This window comes from Syngnathoides biaculeatus, chromosome 3, assembly GCF_019802595.1.
Source record: "Syngnathoides biaculeatus isolate LvHL_M chromosome 3, ASM1980259v1, whole genome shotgun sequence".
NCBI lineage: Eukaryota > Metazoa > Chordata > Actinopteri > Syngnathiformes > Syngnathidae > Syngnathoides > Syngnathoides biaculeatus.
Genome location: NC_084642.1, coordinates 23,626,290 through 23,646,077, shown reverse-complemented (window position 1 = coordinate 23,646,077; position 19,788 = coordinate 23,626,290). Strand labels below are relative to the sequence as shown.

Genomic DNA, 19,788 nt, shown 5'->3' with positions numbered 1-19,788 from the left:
GTACATGAGAATCTTTTGTTCATTATTCTCCTTATGTAAGGCTTTATGTATGTATATATATATATATATATATATATATATATATATAATATATATATATATATATATATATATATATATATATATATATATATATATATATATATATATGTATGTATATGTGTGTGTGTGTGTGTGTGTATAGAGAGAGAGAGAGAGAGAGAGAGAGAGAGAGAGAGAGAGAGACAGAGAAAACATGTAAATCAATAGATGTCAGAAAAATAAATTATTGGAATACTTAGAGCTGAATATTTGATGGGAAAATTAGTTCAGAGTTACAGTGTTTGCACATTACAAAGGCTAATGAGTAATACCGTAAATTAATGGACTAAAATCACTGTGAAATGAATAATACACTACTTATGAGGCTTCTTAACCGCAGCTGAAGACCGATATCTGTTTGATCTACTGTTTCTGCCAAGAGTCAAAATAATCACTCCTTGTATTTTTTTAAAGGATCTATTACACCTACAGTACAATGAAAATTTTAATCTATGACCATAAATCCATTTGTGTTCCTTCTTTGTAACAATGTAGCAAGAATACATTTCTGACATTTTATGAGCAGAAAATCTGTCCATGTTCCATCACTGTGCTGAAAATCCATGTGATAATTCCCTAATGGTGTCTTTGTAGGTTAGTAGAACTTGGACAGAAATGTAAAAGTGAGAGCTAAGGGAGTCCCCTGAGAGCTCAGTGATTATTTTAACTACATGGATTAATTCCCAGCTAAACTAAAATTTACAGCCTTTCACATTTTAAACTGTCATAAAGTCTTCACATTCCCCTGCCTTTGAGAAATCCTACTGATGGGGAGTAGAAGTGATGCCCTGTAGAAGGAACTAAGTGGTTTCTAATAGAAGAAAACAGAGATAAATATATAGCTGCTTCTTTCCATCCTTGACAAAGACAAATCGAGTGTGTGTGTAGTGGTAAGTGAGCTGCATATATAGCGCAACTCTGCACGTTCACAACAGTTACCACGTTGTCTCATGCATTCACTTCCTCACAACAGAACACAAAAACACATGCGGGTCCTGTATTACATACTTGTACATTATGCCAAAAGCAATGGCCACGCTAGGGAAACAGGGAGCTCATATTTCTTGAGAATGAGAGTAGAGATGTGTGGATGAATGAACAGATTTAAAAAAAAAATAAAAAATACTTAACTTAACTTAGACTGGGGTCAGCTCTCGTACTACCAAAAACCCAGCACTGTGCAAAAACAAATAATTGTCCATCTAAGACACTTTCCTAAAACACCGAGCTTTGAGCTTAATAAAGTGCTAAAATATTGATTAATGATAGAGAAAATAGACTCTTAGAATCTCATAAGGACAAGCACTTGTTGAAAATGGTTGTACACATGTTTGGGATGTATAATTTACAGTTCAGAATAAATGTATGCATTTCTATTCATCAATTTTCCGTACTACTTATACTCACTGAGGTTGAGGGCAAGCTGCAGCCAATCTCAGCAGAGTATGGGCAAGAGGCGCCTAAGCCTTGTACTGGGCGCCGACCAATCACAAGGCACATATAAACACAACCACTTATGGGCAATTTGCAGTTAACCAAACCATGCACGATTTTTGGATGTAGGAGGAAACTGGAGAACCCAGAGAAAATCCACACAGATATGGGGAGAACATTCAAACTCTGTACAGGCGATGCCGGATTTCAACCCTTGTCCTCAGGATTGTGAGGTGTATGTCCTCACCAGTCGCCCACTGTGCCGCCCTGTATGCATCTTGACTGTGTCATTTAAGAGGGATATACAGCATATTATCAATGTTCAGGCAGAATGTTTGCATCTCCCAAATCACTGCTTTTAAGGAACTCTAGAAAAATTTAGGTAGGACTCAATGAAACTGTCCTTAAAAGGTCCTGGTCCTCTTCAGAGGAAACAAGCGATTGTGTACATGAATTGTCCCTCAAGGCTCAGTTCTTGGACCCCTTTTGTGCAGCCTGTACATGCTCCCCCTGGGGGACAAGGTCGACAACTGGTTTGCACATCTACTTCAGAGTTCTGAGGACTGGTATTCCAATACCGGTTCCGCCCGTGTGGAGTTTGCATGTTCTCCCTGTGCCTGCTCGGGTTTTCTGTGGGTGGGTTCCATGGTAGGTCGGTTGAAGTTTCTAAATAGTGTGTAGGTTTGAACGTGAGTGTGAATAGTTGTTTGTTTATATGTGCCCTGTGATTAGCTGGCGAACAGTTTCAGGTAGCTCCAGCACACCTGTAACCCGAGTGGAAAAAATGCGGTACAGAAAATGGATGGATGCTAACTTTGGGCGCAACATTTGACAATTTTGTTCGTTACCAATACAGTAGCTATGCAGATGACATACAGTTATATCAAGCTGTGTCTCCAGATAACTAAAGTTTAATGTAACTGTCGTGTCCCTATCTAAAATAGATAACTGGATGAACTAAAATTCCCTTCAACTAAACCACAACAGGTAATTCTTTTTGGCAGTAAAGTAAAAAGGATTGCTGTGAGTAAATCCCTGTTGTCACTCGCTTTAAAAACCAAGGATTAAGTCCCAAACCTTGGTGTGCTGATGGATTCTGATCTGACTCTCTGTCTCTATGTGCCCTGCGATTGGCTGGCAACTAGTTCAGGGGCGAAAAGCACACCCTACACCCTGAACTGGTCGCCAGTCAGTCACAGGGCACATACCGACACCATCACTGAATAGGAATTGAACCCACACTGGCCACACCAAAGTCAGGCATGTGTACCCTTACACCATCACCCCAAATTTCATGTATTTATTCATTCTCGTGGAAAGACAAACTTTTGCATGTGTCATGTTTTACCCAAATGGTGTAACAGAGCAGTCTGACCTTAAACTCGTGTACCCAATGAAAGGTTCAACCCTTGGGTTTTCACTCCTTACAATGAGGTGCAAGTGAAAGTACACACAAACGTGGAGGTTAATGAGAGATGGATTGTCCTGTTGGCTACTGTTTGCATTGAGGTGATTGAAAGTGTGACTGGAGGTCGTGGTTTAACTATCCGAGTGTGTGACCAGGTTGTGTTATATAGCCAGAAGGAAAAGAGTTGCAGATGAGAAGAAGAATTCACATGATACATAATGGATGAGAGAGATTTACTCTCCCGAGAAGGAGCTGAGACCTACCGCCTTTGGGGTGGGCATGAGTATTTACTCCACTTGAGAGAAACAAAGCAAGCTGGGTAAAAGTGGGAATGTGCACACTTTAATCCCGCTGTGATGGAAAAGCTACAGAAATGGGTGGCATCTAATGTGGGCAGCCACTGGCCCAGTGCCCCTCTTGTGACAGTATTTGGCACTTTGATGGGATTAGCTTCCACTGTTGCGAACAGGCAAGAAAACCAAACAGCTCAGATCTTTCATGTTCGTCATCAAGTATGTGTGTGTGTGTATTTAGATATCAACGAGTGTGCTGAGGGCCTGATTGAGTGTCACAACCATTCTCGCTGTGTCAACCTCCCTGGCTGGTACCACTGTGAATGCAGAACTGGTTTCCATGACAATGGCTCATATCTGCTTGATGGGAGTTCATGCATTGGTGAGTATACACAGTTTAAAACATTCTTTCCACAACTTCAAATCGCAGCTAACCAGTCTCTGCAGATATATCAGCTCATAAATATAGTATTTCCGCCATCACATTCGTGATCTGATTAGAATTCTGAATATTGTTATGCAGTGGCTTTCTCATTGTCACTTTCATTTGTGATTCTTTTGCACATTCTACTCACTAGGAAGCATGTGTGACTGTGGATTGGATTTAAAAAGAACAAGATACGTTTATCCTGCTTCCCGTTTGGTGATTGCAACCGACAAAAAGAATAATAAGAATAATAACAATGCCAAACAAATGTTGCACCCATGCATGGAGGCTTGGCCATGAAGAAACAGGGGTGTGGGGGTGATAAAATAGTAATCCAAATTAATCTTCACACTAATCCACTCACTTTTTACTAGTGTGGTTTTGGATGCTGTTGTGTGAGGACTACTGGTGTATTTTTCGGGCTGTTAACTTGAGTACCTTTGAACTCATTACAGTCAACTTCCGTGTTTGTATTTCCATTTATTGTTATAAGATGGCCTGAATAAATGTAGACATAGTCATCCGTTGGACATCATTTTGTGGACAGTTATGATTGAAAACGACCTTCATTTTGTATTTCTTCATTCTAAGATTCGAGTGACGGCTTTCTTAGTCTAAATCCTTAATATGACACTGAAGATGTTTAGCACTGTAGGAGAATAAAATAGTCGTCTGCAAAATGGGTGAGTAAATGTAGTTGTAAAATGCTCATTAAACATTATTTTTCTTTCTTGTACCTTAAAATAGTCATACAGCAATTACTGTGTAGACAAAAACAGCCATAAAGATTGCCGCAAATGAACATCATCTACCTCTTTTCGAAGAGCGCTTGGCTTCCAGCAGCAGTGTGGGTGGGCACGTGGTCACGACCCAGAAATCCTCTCCTCCTTCATAATCTGTTTTAATTGCTTTTGTTTATCTCATTTCTTTTAAGGTGTGTGAGTTTACTTATTAGTGAGCCAACGATGTGGTTTGCGAGAAGTTTTATCCACTTGATCATAACTTTGAGCGTTGCAACACTCCTGCTGCTTCACCACCTGTCATGAGATTGAGTGGTTCCTCCGCTTGGCTCTCGCAACTTCCTAAATCTCTTTACGAACATTGATCACAATTGACATACAGATCGAAATTTTGGAATAAAGAAAACCAGGACGACAGGCGAAAAATGTCTTCCATGTCCGTAGACAGCCATGATTTAAAAAAAAAAAAAAAGACTCAGCAGACCAGAGCACACTTTTGTACTAAGTGTCAGTCCATCTCAAATGAGCTCAGCTGAGAGAAACTGGCCACTTTTTTTGGGTATCATTGGTCCAATTCACGGCTTTCACCTTTTTATAGTAAAATGTTTAACTGTGTACATGTGGCGACCAACTGTGCTAACTCACAATGGTTATCTGAAGTACTCCTGTGCCCATTTACGCAATGATGCTGCTTTTTAATGTATTGCCACCTGAGGGATCGAAAGCTTGTAGACATTTGATGTTTGTTTTGGGCCTCAGTCCTTACTTGCAAAGATTTCTCCAAGTTGTCTAAATATTGTGATGATATTATGGACCATAGATGATGAAATCCCCAAATTGATTCCAATCGTACATTTAGCAAAGTTGTTCTTAGACTGATGGAGTCCTTCATCATAGAATTGTTTACTAAATGATGAACCTGGCCTCAACATTCCTTGTGAACAATTGAGGCTTTCAGGGTTGTGCCTTTTGTACCCACTCACGACACTCACCTGTTTCCAATTGACCTTTTCGACCTGTAAATTACTTGTGCAATAATAGCCAATCAGGTAGCCGCATTGTCTTAACTCCTGGCTTGACACGCCTCTCTCGCCGTATTGTCCCACAAGCAATGCTGGTTGTCGTTAGCGTGCGCTTGGAAAAGTTAATGTTACGAAGAAAATGGTCCTCAGATGCGCTCGGGGAATGTGCAATTCTGATGAAAGATATCCTGCTGGGTTACAAGTTGGCCAGTTGATTCATTTCCAAAGACTAAAACACAGTTGACAAAGTGTCTACGATGGATTAAGGCTTGCGGAAGACCGCATGTACAACTAAATGTGAACAATATCAACAAACACAAGGCTGTATGTTCGAAGGTCACTTACTTTACAGAGAAGAAGTATCTTTTCTGAGTTTGATTGAATTATTATCAGTGCTTTATACATTGCAGGAGAACAACTTTCACTTTCCTAGTGTATCTCTGACCTGCAGAATGAAGTGTGTAATGTTTTATGCCGAAGAGTTGGTTTAAAGATGCGTAAATGCGCGATGTCATGCAAGAGAAGTGTCTATTTGCCTATTTGTATCACATCAGACTTTTAAGACAGAGCACTGGGTTCCATTACGAGCCAAGTCTGAAACTTTTTCATCTGGTGACTACGGTACTGACTGAGTTAATTGCCACTGTTTAAATGTAGAAAATCAAACCTAACTCACTTAAAAAGACTACAAGGATATTACTCATGATCTTTCCAAGTAAAAAGTACTCACCCTGCTTTATATGCGCAGTACGATAACACTATTTTATCCTGTTGGAATTCAATATGAAGTTTGTCAGGTGTCAAACGTTTTTGCATCGATTCCCAACATTTCGCTGTAACTCTGACATTGCGTCCTGCTCCGTCCACAATCTTAATTCCGTGTACATAACTCTATTGGACAAGTCTGACGCATTTGGCAAAAAACATACCGCAATATTATCTGAAATGCGCGTTAGAGAATCGACTTCAAACCTGTTCTCTTCAGTTGCCATTTTGGAAGCTTGTGGCACATGGAATTGTAGCTAAAGGGGGCGGAGCTTAAGGTCGCCAGTCGCAAAGGTCCATTCACCTTGTTCCCCTCTGGGATAATCCAAATAAGTGTTTACTGATCGTTCCATAATTTTCAGTCTTTTGCTGTCCCTGCCAGTTTTTTTGGGAGGAATGGATTGCAGGCATCAAATTCAAAATGGGTATTTACAAAAACAATAACATTCATCACTTTGAAAGTTGAATATCTTCGTCTGTCCATCCATCTAGCCATCCATCCATCCAGCCATCTATTATCTGAGCAGCTTATCCTCACAAGAGTCACTTAAGTGCTGGAGTCTATCCCAGCTGTCATCAGGCAGGAGGCAGGGTACACCCTGAACTGGTTGGCAGCCAATCACAGAGCACATAGAGACAAACTGACTCACGCTCACAACCACACCAAGGAGCAATTTGGAGTCTCCAGTGAATGCATGTTTTTAGAATATGGGAGGAAACCTGAGTGCCCGGTGAAAGACCACACAGGCACGAGGAGACCATGCAAACTCCACACAAGGAGAGCTGGGATTTGAACCTCAGTCCTCAGAACTGTGAGGCCAATGTTCTCACCAGTTGATCCACTGTTCCGCCCGTGGAATGTTAATAGAATCCTAAAATGTCCATAGGTGTACGTAAGTGTGAATGGTTCTTTGTTTATATGTGCCCTGAGGTTGGCTGGCAATCATTTCTGGTTGTACCCCACCTCACGCCCAACGTCAACCTGGGATAGGCTTCAGCACACCCATGACCCAACTGAGGATAAGCAGTACAGAGAATGGATGAATACGTAGGATGGAAAAGTTCCACATAGAGGTCAAATGTCCTTTACTCAAACATAAACCATTATTTTGGTCATACACAATCCCCTTAATTTTGAGCAGCTGTGGCACACACCTGACATGGGTGCTGGTGTAGTGAAAAAAAATGTCCTCGTTTAACTGAGCTGAGAAGACAACAAAATACTATTTGCTTGCATATGCACTCAATTTATTTTGAAGCATTCCAGGATGTTGAATAGCATTGTGTTACTCTTTTTATTCAGGTATTGGGGGTGGCTGGAAGCTGCATTTCTTTTGCATTCCTCCTTCGAGTGAAAGCAACATGGATTGCATCTCAAAATACATGCATTATGCCTAATGCTTTGGGGAGGGCCATGTGGCTTTAACAGAAAGGTTTTCCACAAAGATGAGAATACAGTAATGCATTCTAAAAAGCCTCTGTCTCCCTGCATAACAATGGTGTGTGTGTATCGCTTTCTCATTGTAACTAACCTGACCTTTCCATATGAAGAACTGGAGTACGTATAACAGAAATATAATTGAGATTTCCAAACAAAGAGCTTTTGGATGCTTCAAGTACTGACACAGTTAGATGGATTTGTGTGATATGCACAAACAATATGTCTTCCATGGTATTGGTGCAGTCGTTTCTGAATTTTAAGTTTTCCATTTGGTTGGCTTTGCTCAGCTGCATTCTCCAAATGACTTTTGTGTTGCAGTCTTGCAGGGTGTGTGTCATCTGCGAGCAGCAGCTTCTGGCGGAATGTGGTGAATGTAGCATGACGAGCATTAATCCTCCAGCAGCAGAGGTGCATGTCCTACCAGCTAATGGGGATTTTATGTAGTGTATGCAAATAGTCTGCAGAGTAACAATACATTCTCCACTGAGCTGTTGTGCTCTGTTTTGATTGTGCAAACAATTATAGCATGTATTCTGCAGTCGGACAGCATATTGTCATGGCTGCAGTCATGGCTGCAACATGAGCCAAGCTTCATGTCACTTTAGTGACTTGACTGCCAAATACAACTGAATCCTGAATATGAATAACTCGGGCCAATTTACCAAACATTTGAATATTTGTTTTCTTATGCTTATGTTTGGCTGCTTTAGCATTTGGATTTTTTTTTTTTTTGAATGGCTGACAACAGTGAGGCAATTACAGACAATTAAGTGGCATCAATTCAAATGGCAGATGGAGCTAACCCTGGTATTTGGGCAGCATGTCACATTTAGTTTGGCAAAAGAAAATGCAAATGAGTCACAGTACAGCTGAGCCTCTACGGGCACCCGAATGCTGCTGAGTCATAATGACAGCAGCAGGGCCACAGGTAAATTCTGGGGCTGCATGGATTCATAGGCCATTTCATTAAACTGTAGACCTCCAAGATATGCAAAAGTAGTTTCTCAGAGAGGGAGCTTTGTATCCCTTCCATGCCAGAACAGTTTTATTGTGTCACAGTGGACTTTTTGAGCCATCACTGTGGTTTCTTTGTATTCTGATGGATATTTATCAAGGACTAAAGTCGTTCAGTCAAACGCAACAAAGTTTTTAGAGGGGAATGAAAATGTAAAAAATAGAGTATGAAAAGAAGACAAAGCACTGGCTGTAAACATGATGAGAAAAGTAAAGTAATATTGTATATACCCTCCTCGTACAATGACACAGTTCTGAGGACCCTAGTACAAATTTGGTGTCATCTGTGTGAAGTTTGCATCTTCTATCCGTGCCTGTGTAGGTACTCCGGTTTCCTTGCACATTCCAAAAAAAAAAACTTGGTAGGTTAAATGAACCCTCTAAACTGTCCGTAGGTGAGAAGTTGGATGCAAATAGTTGTGTATATGTGCCCTACGATTGGCTGGCTGTGTACGCTGCCTCCCGCCCAGAGTCAGCTGGAATAAGATCCAGCACACCTGCAACCCTAGTGAAGAGAATCGGTACGAAAAATGCACGAATGGTTGGATAGATCATCTGACCTGCTCGCAATCTGGATGTAGCGTGAGGTGTAACTAGGAGCTCGCGCCAGGTGCTTTAGAATGAAAATACTAATCTCCCTGCTGAAGTACTGCTTTCTCTCTTGATGCCAAATGTCTAAATAATGACTTCACAAAGCAAAACCTTTAAGATTTCTTGTAGTATATATTGCTCCTGACTTTTTTTTTTTAATTGATGCTCAGGGATTTCTGGAATCACTGCAGTCTCAATTACGCTCAATAAATTTCACAGCATTGTTCTCCTACGAAATGCATCCATTTTATTTATGTATTTCAATATGGTGTCTGAAATTGTAAAGAGGTTTCTGTTCTGTTTTGTTTAAATCTGGATTTGGTGCAAATCCGTTTCACACTGAGCCTTGCTTAAGGTGGTGTTGATCTTTGAATAACAGTTCAGTACCTCTGACAAGCAGAAGTTCAAGGAGGGCGTTGTGCATAATTATTTGAGTGCAATATTACACTGAAGCCATGCATTTACATAAAACTTTGTCAATTCAAGATTTGGATAAAAATGTACATTTTGGTGCAGTCTGGATAAGCAGAGTCATAATTTTATGTGGATCTTTTTGAAAATTCAAGATGCACAATTGCTGGCAGACATGACTTATTCTTTTTTTTTTTGTGGGGGTGGGGGCATTTGACTATTTTATAGCTAACAGCTACAGAAATGGAGTGGAACCTTATAAATCTCAACTCACTTCCTCAAATTCATTGCCTGGTTTTTTTTTTTTTGTTTTTTTTTTTTAAATGAAAAGCCAAGTTCTTCTCTTGCCCTGTTTCTCTTACACATTTGTTGTATTTTACGTTAGATGGTAACCTAAGTGGATTGGCACAATATGAAAATGTTGGGCATCTGAATCATCTGTATTTGCCAAGGATGTCAACAACACACAAGGAATTTGTCTCCAGTAGTTGAAGCAGCTCCATTACGACAACAGTCAATTGACAGAGAATACTTCTGACACATAAAGACATTGAAAAGGCATTGTTATAAAGTCGCACTCAGCTGAATGTTGTTGTAATAGCTTACCTTTCAACAGGGCAAATGTCACAATATGATGCTGAACATATTTCCATTGTCAAAAGATGGAAAAAGCAACAAAATAATTAAGGTGTACAATAATACCTTTGACCGCCCATCTGACACCAAATGCAATGAAACAGTCACTATAGGATGGAACTTGACACTATCCCATTAGGTGATTGGTTGACAGAGAATTTAGACAGCCAAAATATACTATAATCGTAACAAAACAAAGTTGAATAAAAGTGTGGATTTTGATGAGGAAGGAAATAACTTGTAGTGTGCTGTGTTTCCTCTTGAATCAGTAGCAGGGTACAACGTGTCCCACTTCTAGGCCTTATTTTTCATGTTGTACAACAGATTGGCAGCACATTGACAATATGTGATCAGTAATAACTGCTGTTTTTGAACGTTCTGTGTTAGTAAAGCAAAATCTCTGCATTTGTGCTGTAGGTCTCCTGTGACTTGCTTTCTTTCTGCCTTGTAGACGTCGATGAGTGCAGCTTGCAGAAGCACACCTGCTGGAATGAAAGTGTATGTGTGAATCTACCAGGGGGCTACGACTGTGTGTGCACATCAGGTCCAGGCTGCACTGGGGACTGTCCACAGGAGGACGGCATCAGGAGGAACAGGGAGGACTGGAAACCCAGCTATGACATCTGCACTATTTGTTCATGCAAGGTAAAGCCCAAGCAAATACATGCAAAGCGCTCCTTGCTTTCATCTGATTTGAGCTATATGTGACAATATCATAGTTCCTCTCACTCCAATAGAATAAGTGCTGTCAACTTGACTACTTTCTTGTTAAACCGAGCATCTTTACAACAGTTTTTTCTCCCAGATTCACCTAGTGACTTTTTCTGGTGTTTTGAAGACCTGAAAGCATGTAGCACTCTCAAGTTAATGTCTTCTCGAGGGGAAAGAAAACTCCTACCTTTGATTTGTCATTGATTTGTAATGCTGTCTCACAAATATTTGTCATATGCAAATTATTTCGGGGCTGCAGAATCTAAAGTAGGTTGGGTAAAGGACTTGCGGGGATGAAAGATATTGATCAGAGTTGTCTTTAAAAATGGGAGAGTAAGTGAAAGGTTGTTATGGATTGAAATATAAAAAGAGAGAAATCAATTTTTAATTGGGAAGTTACAATTATCTGTCTTATGAATAAACATATCAATGTATGTTTAAACCTGAGATGTAATGTTTGGAAAAACAGCTACCTAAAATGGCCATCTTGACAGAGCAGGGTCCAGAAAGAGCATCTGCAGAGGGCACAAAAGTTTGCTGTTTGTGTTTTAAGATAAAGTCAGGTTACTCATTGATTTGCTTAAACTTTGACTTTCTTTCTTGGGCGATTAAGTTGTTTCTGTTAGAGTTGTCATTTAAAATTCATAAAATCATGTGTGTATCCAAGGTTTAGGAACTGCAAAAGAAAAGACACATTTTTAACACGTGCCTATTGCAACTGGGATACGATCTCAATATATACAAATGTGCATTTAATAGGAGACAGTAATTGTGCCCAGCCATGTGCAAAGGTTGTAAGAGCAACAATAACGCAAGGCAATCCATGAAATCACATGTTTGCCAATGCAATCCATGCAATGATAAAGACAGCCTTATTCACATACCCTTTGGCATGTACACTTTACAGATGCAAAAATAAACAAATTAAGTAACCCAAAGAAGGAACATCTCCAACATGGCTTATAATGAACACATTTATTAAATATTCATGTACGAAAAATGTCATTCACTGGAATTAAATTCACTATGAAGCTGATCTAACAAAGCCAACAAACAGCACTGACGTGGGTTTGCTGAAAAATCGAACAATGCTCGAAAGCATGCATTTACTTCCTGGCATTGAAAGCATACCACAATTGGCAGTAATTCCTTAACAGGCTCAAGACCAAGGCCATAAGAACTGGGCCCGTGGTTACTGAAGCAAGACAATGTGCATAGATAAAACATTGGCTCTGTGTTACCTTTTAATGGTATGCAGATTGATTTTATGGCCCTCATACATTTTCTAACAGCCCTTTCTTGTAACATTTTTATATCATACTTCACTGCCATCTCTGAATCAAACAGTGCTTGCTCTTCTGTGTAAAACCAACCATTAGGTTTTAACACAAAGAGTAGAAGATATACGGATAGAGCGTATTGGTGAGATTCAGTCTATATAGAGTCAACCAAACCCCGCAACAACATGTGAATGGTGGAACCCACCCTTAGAATTATTTTGTTATCGTACAACAGTACTGTTGAAAAAAAAAAAAAAAAAAAAGTCTTAGAGGTAAGCATGGCACGGTGGGCAACTACCTCACAGTTCAGAGGTCCATAACAACGGTTATAAAAATCTGCAATACACCAGATCCACAAAGCAAGAACCGTGATATCACATTCCATGATTGTAAGTTGCAGGGACTTATTGTCAGCCTGAGACTTGCTTCCATCACTCGGCCATTCATAGATTTACATACTGTCGTCTCAAGTGAAAAATGATCGATGCACTTACTAACAAAAATAAAGTTACTGTGACCTCTGCTTTCCAGGATGGGGAGACATATTGTAGAAGGAAACCATGTGACTGTGGAGACCCGGAGGAAGATCTGTTCTGCTGTCCAAGTTGTGACAACAGACCCAGCAGCCAGTGTTTGGATCAGAGTGGCCGCACCCTCTACCGGAGTGGCGCGTCCTGGCTGTATGGCTGCCAGCAGTGCCGCTGCATGGTCAGCACATGCACGTACATGCACATGCACACACACACACACACACACACACGCATGCAGAGTGTAAATTGGAAACACAATTGAAACCTGACCTTCATGACAAATCCCTGAGGGTTGTACCAAAATCCCCTCATCAATATGAAGCTCAGACTTGAGCTTTGTGTAATACCTGTCCCCGGTATGCTATTCCGCTGACTTTGTGTGTTTGTTTAGAAACCACCTAATGGCCACTTGGCTTTTTTTCCCCACCCCTTTTTGTCTGCGTGTCTCCAGGAGGGCGAGGTGGACTGCTGGCCACTGGTTTGTCCTGTGCTGATGTGTGAGTACACAGCAGTGGCAGAGGGTGAATGCTGCCCACGTTGCATCACAGACCCCTGCCTGGCTGACAGTCTGTCCTATGACATCGGACAAACATGTCCGGACCACGCGGGCATCGCTCGGCTCAGTGGGGACACGTGGCGGATTCCCAATTCACCTTGCACAAGCTGCATGTGTAAAGTAAGACAAGGCCACATTATTGATTGCAGTGTAATGTTGTCTGTTATGTGTCATTTTTGTAAATCAATCTGATTGGTGTTTACTTCACGGAAACAATTATACGTACTGAAGTACACATGAAATATTACCAAATTTTACTTTACTAAAATATACATGTCATTTTTTTTTAAGTATATGTAAAGTTAAGGAAACCAGACTGGATTCCCCTTGGACCATGATGTTCGCAGATGATATTGTGATCTGCAGTGAAAGCAGGCAACAGGCAAAGGAACAGTTAGAAAGCTGGAGGTACGCACTGGAAAGAAGAGGAATGAAGATTAGCTGAAGTAAAACAGAATATATGTGCGTGAATGAGAGGGGCGGAGGAGGAAGAGTGAAGCTCCAGGCTGAAGAGATAGAGAAGGTTGAAGGCTTCAAAAACTTGGGGTCAACAATCGAGAGCAATGGAGACTGTGGTAAAGAAGTGAAGAAACGGGTCCAAGCGGGGTGGAACAGTTGGCGGAATGTGTCTGGTGTTCTATGTGACAGAAGAGTATCCGCCAGGATGAAGGGCAAAGTTTATAAAACAGTGGTGAGGCCAGCCATGATGTACGGATTAGAGACGGTGGCCCTGAAGAAACAAAAGGAAGTAGAACTTGAGGTAGCAGAGATGAAGATGCTGAGGTTCTCGCTTTTTGTGAACAGGTTCGATAGGATTGGAAATGAGCTCATTAGAGAGACAGCCAAACTTGGATGTTTTGGAGACGAGGTTCGAGGGAGAAGACTTCGATAGTTTAGACATGTTCAGAGGTGAGAGACTGACTATGCTGGTAGAAGGGTGTTGAGGATGGAGCTGCCAGGGAAGAGAGCAAGAGGAAGACCAAAGAAAAGGTTCCTGGATGTTGTGAGAGAGGAGATGTGGACAGTGGGTGTTAGAGAGGAGGATGCACGAGATAGGCTTCGATGGAAAAAGATGACACTCTGTGGTGATTCCTAACGGGACAAGCCGAAAGGAAAAGAAGAAGAAGTAAAGTTAAGGAAACCAATAGTGCAACAACAGAACAAGTACAGTTTACAGAGCATATCTCTGGGCAGTACATAGTAAAAATCAGTGGTATCAAATTAGTTTTTGTTGCAGTACACATCGTAGGTTGGGTTTCCCTCAGACGGCTGTTATGATGTTGAACCCAAATAAATTTGATTGCCACATATTTTATAAATGGATACCATACCATCCATATATACCTAGTTGTGATATTAGAAAGTAATTTATTTTAAAAGAGGGATTACAAATTAAAATGCTTGCATTAATGCAATGTTAATTAAAAAGAAGATAATTTGTCATTTGGGTGTTTTATCAAGAAATGCCAAAGAAATGTTTTGCTTTTTGCAGACCACATAAAATAATGTGGCGGACCAAATCGGAGTCTTGAGTTTGACAGCTGTGGTGTATAATGTACAATTCCCATGGCATATGTATTGAGACCTGCAGCGAATAGTGAAAATGCGAGTAATGGACTTCCCTAACAGAGGTTTACTATTGTTCTAGATGCAGCAAAGGATTCAAAAGTACTTATTTTATATGAGACGGGGGTTTGATATCATCTTGTGGCATCTTAGGGCATTTCAGATTGATAGCAAATGGGTGAGTTTTTCAGGAAGTATTGGAAGACAGGTTTTAAAAAAATCCACGAATCGTACAAATTATATTATCTGTATATGCAGTACATTATAGTATACTGTAAAGGCTGTTGTTGTCTGTTTCACTGTTGTCACTCTATTGCATTGTGGGATATCAGTGTTGGCCAAGTGTAAAAGACTCATTGCTCCGTGCTCTCTTGTGCCCTCCACAGAATGGAAACGTCTGCTGTTCGGTGGATCTTGACTGCCTTCAGAACAACTGAAGCTCTGCTTCTTTTGAGTCCTTTCTCTCACTACCTTTCCGTACTCCTCCTGTTGCCACAGGGCCACCACGTCCACTCCTCGTTAAACAACTGAGCCCTTGTTTCTTTTGACAGACTTGCACGTTCATGTGTATGCCAGTGTGTACATGGAAAACACAATCACACACTGGTTGAGACATTGAGTATTTTCTCCACCTGTAACTCTGTTGGCGGGATGTGACTGTGCGTAGCTTTGGAGGGGTCTAAGGTCGAAGCTACTCGCATCCTTGTTGTACATCTTTGGGATTTTCTTCTGTTTAGCGATTATCTATTATCTTTTCAGCGCCAAACCAGATACAAATCACTGAGAGGTGTCATTGAGAGTTTTAAGAACCTGCTAATTAAGTCCATGAGAGTTCTTAAAAGATGTTGACGTTCTATACAAGATGTAATGGATCACCTTTGAAAGCATCTTTTGCAAAAACATCATTTACTTTTAATGATGTTTATCAACTGTGTTTTGTTCTGAAGTTTTGCAATCAAGCACTGTAGACCAGTGTGGCCCGCCAAAACACATTTTCTTTGCAAGGAATCAATCTGCTTAAATTCAAGATTTACATGTAGCAATATTTAAGTTAAAAACAAACCCAGTGTTGGGAAAAGGGAGAGTCGCTTGGATGTGAAGGGATAAGGCTGCCGATGGTAATTGTCCAACAAAGTGGAAACATTTTACAGCAATATCTCCAAGTTGACGTTCTGACTTTAGCCATGCAATACGAAGTTTTACCTCAAGGAGCAATAGTGAGTCACTGTAGCTTCTCATCAGCACTCACCTCAACAAAAGAGTGAACAAGAGAACAAACCCCAAATTTATTTTGAAAATGAATGTGGTGTTTCCGATTGGGGGAAAAAAAATACCACCATTGCATTTTAATTGTCTTTTTAGTCATAGCTTTTCTGCAGCAATGAAAATATTAGCTATGCAAATGGAAAAAAATATATAAAAATAACATGATTATTGATATTACTTGCAAGTTAACACGAGGCTCAAATTGTATGTTCTTAACATGAATCACAATGTTTTTTGTTTAAACAATTTCAAAAATAGAAAGTATGAATTATACATTGCAACATTGGGAAATTTTAAATACAATGTGTACATATTTGTAAAAATGTATATCCCCTCAAAACGTAAGTCTGAATGGTCTGGGATTTTTCGCACAGTATTTGACAATGATATGTCCGCAAAGTTGCTTAAGCCTACCCCAGGCTTGCAGGCCTTTTGAAGCCGGCGAGTTTTGGCCCTCTCAATGGGGAGTGAGATATTCACGTTTTGGTCTGTAATTCTTTCTTACGCTTCAGCGCTTCTCACTGATAAAGTTCACTGTCAAATAACTGCATGTGATTTCCACCGTGTATTGAAGCAGTGTGATGATGTGGCACACAACGCTGTAGGCCGGCGGCAGCGGTAGACATTGATTAAATTGCTGGATATCGATGTTGGTCAAATTGCTCTGTCGTAGCCAGGGCTGCCGAGCTTTTCACTTATGTCACCCATGCAATGACAGCAAGACATAAAAAGGGGAAAGAGAGATAATTAAAGCCCCCTTCGTCTGGATTTGAGTATGCCAGCAGGTCATAGTGTGTCAAATCTGCTTACAGACGGTCACATTCATTAAGACAGAAAATGTCTGTGCTCTTTTTGCAACACTACAGATGTTTTCACACCCCATTTTCACTCATGTCCTTTTCTCAATCATATTGATGTGAGTCTTGAGAGGACTTGTTTCCCCTAAGTGTCCCTTTCATCACCCTTAGTCGATCACTGTCAGTAAAATTTGTTTTTCAGCCCCCCCTTCCCCAAGAAATGAGATGGATTCTGAACACTATCTGTGGTTTTTTGCAACTACAGCCCTTAAAATGAATTAATTATATCAGGTTCTCTTGGACCACCCTACAGAACATTTGGTTTGCCAGGCTCAGGTTTCTGTAAGAAGACAGCTACTGTATTGAAGTAGCAGCAGTGCACCTTTTTCGCACAGTTGCACAATGTAATGAGGTTCGATACAAAAGCTATTTATAGTCACAATAATGTTATTCTCTTTCCAAAAATAATAACGCTCAGTTTTGATTGTGTAGATGAGTAGAGCACGATTGCATCATGCTGAAAGATGCTCTTGCACTTGCTCCAACTTATGTCTACAACTCTGAGGGAATCAAACCTTTGACAGTCATAAAATAACAGGCCCTTCTGAGCCTTTTGGCCTATTTAGCTACAATAAAGGAATTATTTCCCTATAAATATAGACCCACTTCAGTCCGATATAACGCTGTACTACAATTATTAACATTACATTAATACATACCCCCGGAATTAAACTGCTAAAATGTATGTTGAAAATATGCCAAAATATGATGTTCATAGTATTTATATAGCATTGGTTTGTGCAGGTGTACCTGGCTAGTAAGATGATTAGTTTATGAACAGCATTTTTTGCGACGTGGACAAATTCAACCTAGCAATTTCCAGATATGGTATTTTGTTGTTGTTGTTCTTATGATTTTTAGAAACAAAGCTGGACAGAATTGCATGTGCATTCATCAATTTGCAAAATGTCCCTTCCTATGACCTTCCCGTATTGGACTTGTGAAACCTGAAGGGTCATCTTGTGATCGGCTGTGTCATTGTGCCTCTGGAGGGGACGGCGGCACGCAGAGAGCTGCGCCACCGCTTTTAGTTTTCAGTCACGGTGACCTTGTCTCGTCCAGCATCTATTTGTATCTCGTAGGAGCGTGTCTTCATGTATCTTCCTTCCCCACCATCGCGTTTGTAAAACCGAATTTGTTAACTGTGCAGAGTCAGCATACAAATGCAAAACAAGTGATATTCATGGTATCTGTTCTCATTGACGTTAAACAGCAGTCAAATGCAGACGTTTGTAAAAACATCACTGAAAACCATTTTCTTTTTTTTTTTGCCCACGCTGTTGATTTATTTGATATGAAAGATCGAACAAAAAATACAGTTAACATATTACAAGTCTGTGTAAATGTTTTTACATACTGACAATATAATGAAATTATACAGTTTTCTATTAATATTGTGCTCATGCATAATGTGTTCCTTTTAGTGACTTTTTTTCTGTATTATTGCTCATTTCACTGTAAATAAATTGTAAAGTGAAGGGGTGTGTAAAGAATATAGAGACTAATGTGAATAATTCTCATTAACTAGAGCTTCTTAGGAGTGTTTTGGGTCCAGTATGAGAAGCAAGTTGTAGATTGTTTTTATTGCTAGTTATTTTTCTATGTTTGCCTTAACCCTTTTAGTAACTGCCATAGTTTTTCTCTTCACTGCTTTAGGACAACTTTATGGATTAGACTAGTCTGTGTGCTTTTGTTCGATTGACTACTCACTACACTGACAAGCCTGATGGGAGACATCTCTGTACGATAATCAGAAAAAAATAGGACTGTGTACACATACAAAAAGAAAGAAGAAAAAAAATCAAAATTCAGTGTTGAGGGAAAAGAAACATTCTTGAGTCATTTCCATAACAAAACATGCCATTGTGTTGCTCTGTTATGTCTAACTTAGGGGGAAAAAAAGATAAAAATAAAGAAGAAGAAAGAGCTTTTGGAGCTTCTCAATCCTGATCTGCTTCATGTTTTTTGATAGATGAACACTGGAAAAATTCACTCGGTGCATTAACTGTTCTTGTACTCAAAGGGTTAAGTGTCATTTGACTTGAAGACTGTGTTGTGATGAGAGTTTGCTGTAAAACATTCTGCCGTTAATAAATATTTTAGTTGTTTACTTGTTGTGTTTGTTTGGGTTAGTCTGGCAGCTAACATCATTTGAAGTTGGGCTTTGTCAAGAGAAGTCGACGTTTTCTGGACTTTTGTTCCCCATCCAACAAAAAGAAATCCTGATCCAATCCCAGCATGCAATCCTAAAAAAATAAAATCCTCTCATCTTTTCTTTTATAATCCAACACCATTTTCTATATGCCCAAGGAAATGTTATCAATTGCAGTCAAGATAATTATTTTGGTGTGTTACTGGACCACTGAGCTTGTGTGGATTTTCTCCAGGCAGTTTGAGTCTGACCCACAGCTGGGTGGCCCGGTGGCCCAGTGGTTAGCGAATTGCTTTGGTAAACCAGGGGTTGAGGGTTCGTATCTTACTGGGGCTTACACTCCCTGAAAAGGGTTACGTCAGGAAGGGCATCCAGCGTAAAAACTGTGCCAAACAAATATGTGCGTTCATTTCAGATGACACGCTGTGGCGACCCCTAACGGTACAAGCCGAAAGAAACTTACTTACTTTGAGTTCCACCCACGCTCCAAAATCATGCATGGTAGGTTAATTGAAGATTCTAAATTGTCCACATGTATGAGTGTGAGTGAAAATGATTGTTTGTTTATAAATCCACTGGAAACTATCCTGGATCTACCAAGCATATC

The 19,788-nt window shown here is 40.1% G+C and overlaps 1 protein-coding gene across 2 annotated transcripts in view; it reads left to right on the top strand.

Moving 5' to 3' along the window:
* LOC133498273 (protein kinase C-binding protein NELL1-like) overlaps nt 1–19,139 on the top strand; it is a 216,065-nt gene extending 196,926 nt beyond the window's left edge. For both annotated transcript variants that reach the window (XM_061814900.1, XM_061814901.1), the window contains 5 exons: nt 3,458–3,598; nt 10,715–10,908; nt 12,786–12,962; nt 13,236–13,460; nt 15,293–19,139. In XM_061814900.1, coding sequence (XP_061670884.1) covers nt 3,458–3,598; nt 10,715–10,908; nt 12,786–12,962; nt 13,236–13,460; nt 15,293–15,343 — 788 coding nt within the window. In that variant the 3' untranslated portion in view covers nt 15,344–19,139. The remainder of the gene's footprint in view (nt 1–3,457; nt 3,599–10,714; nt 10,909–12,785; nt 12,963–13,235; nt 13,461–15,292) is intronic.
* Nucleotides 19,140–19,788: the final 649 nt, after the last annotated feature.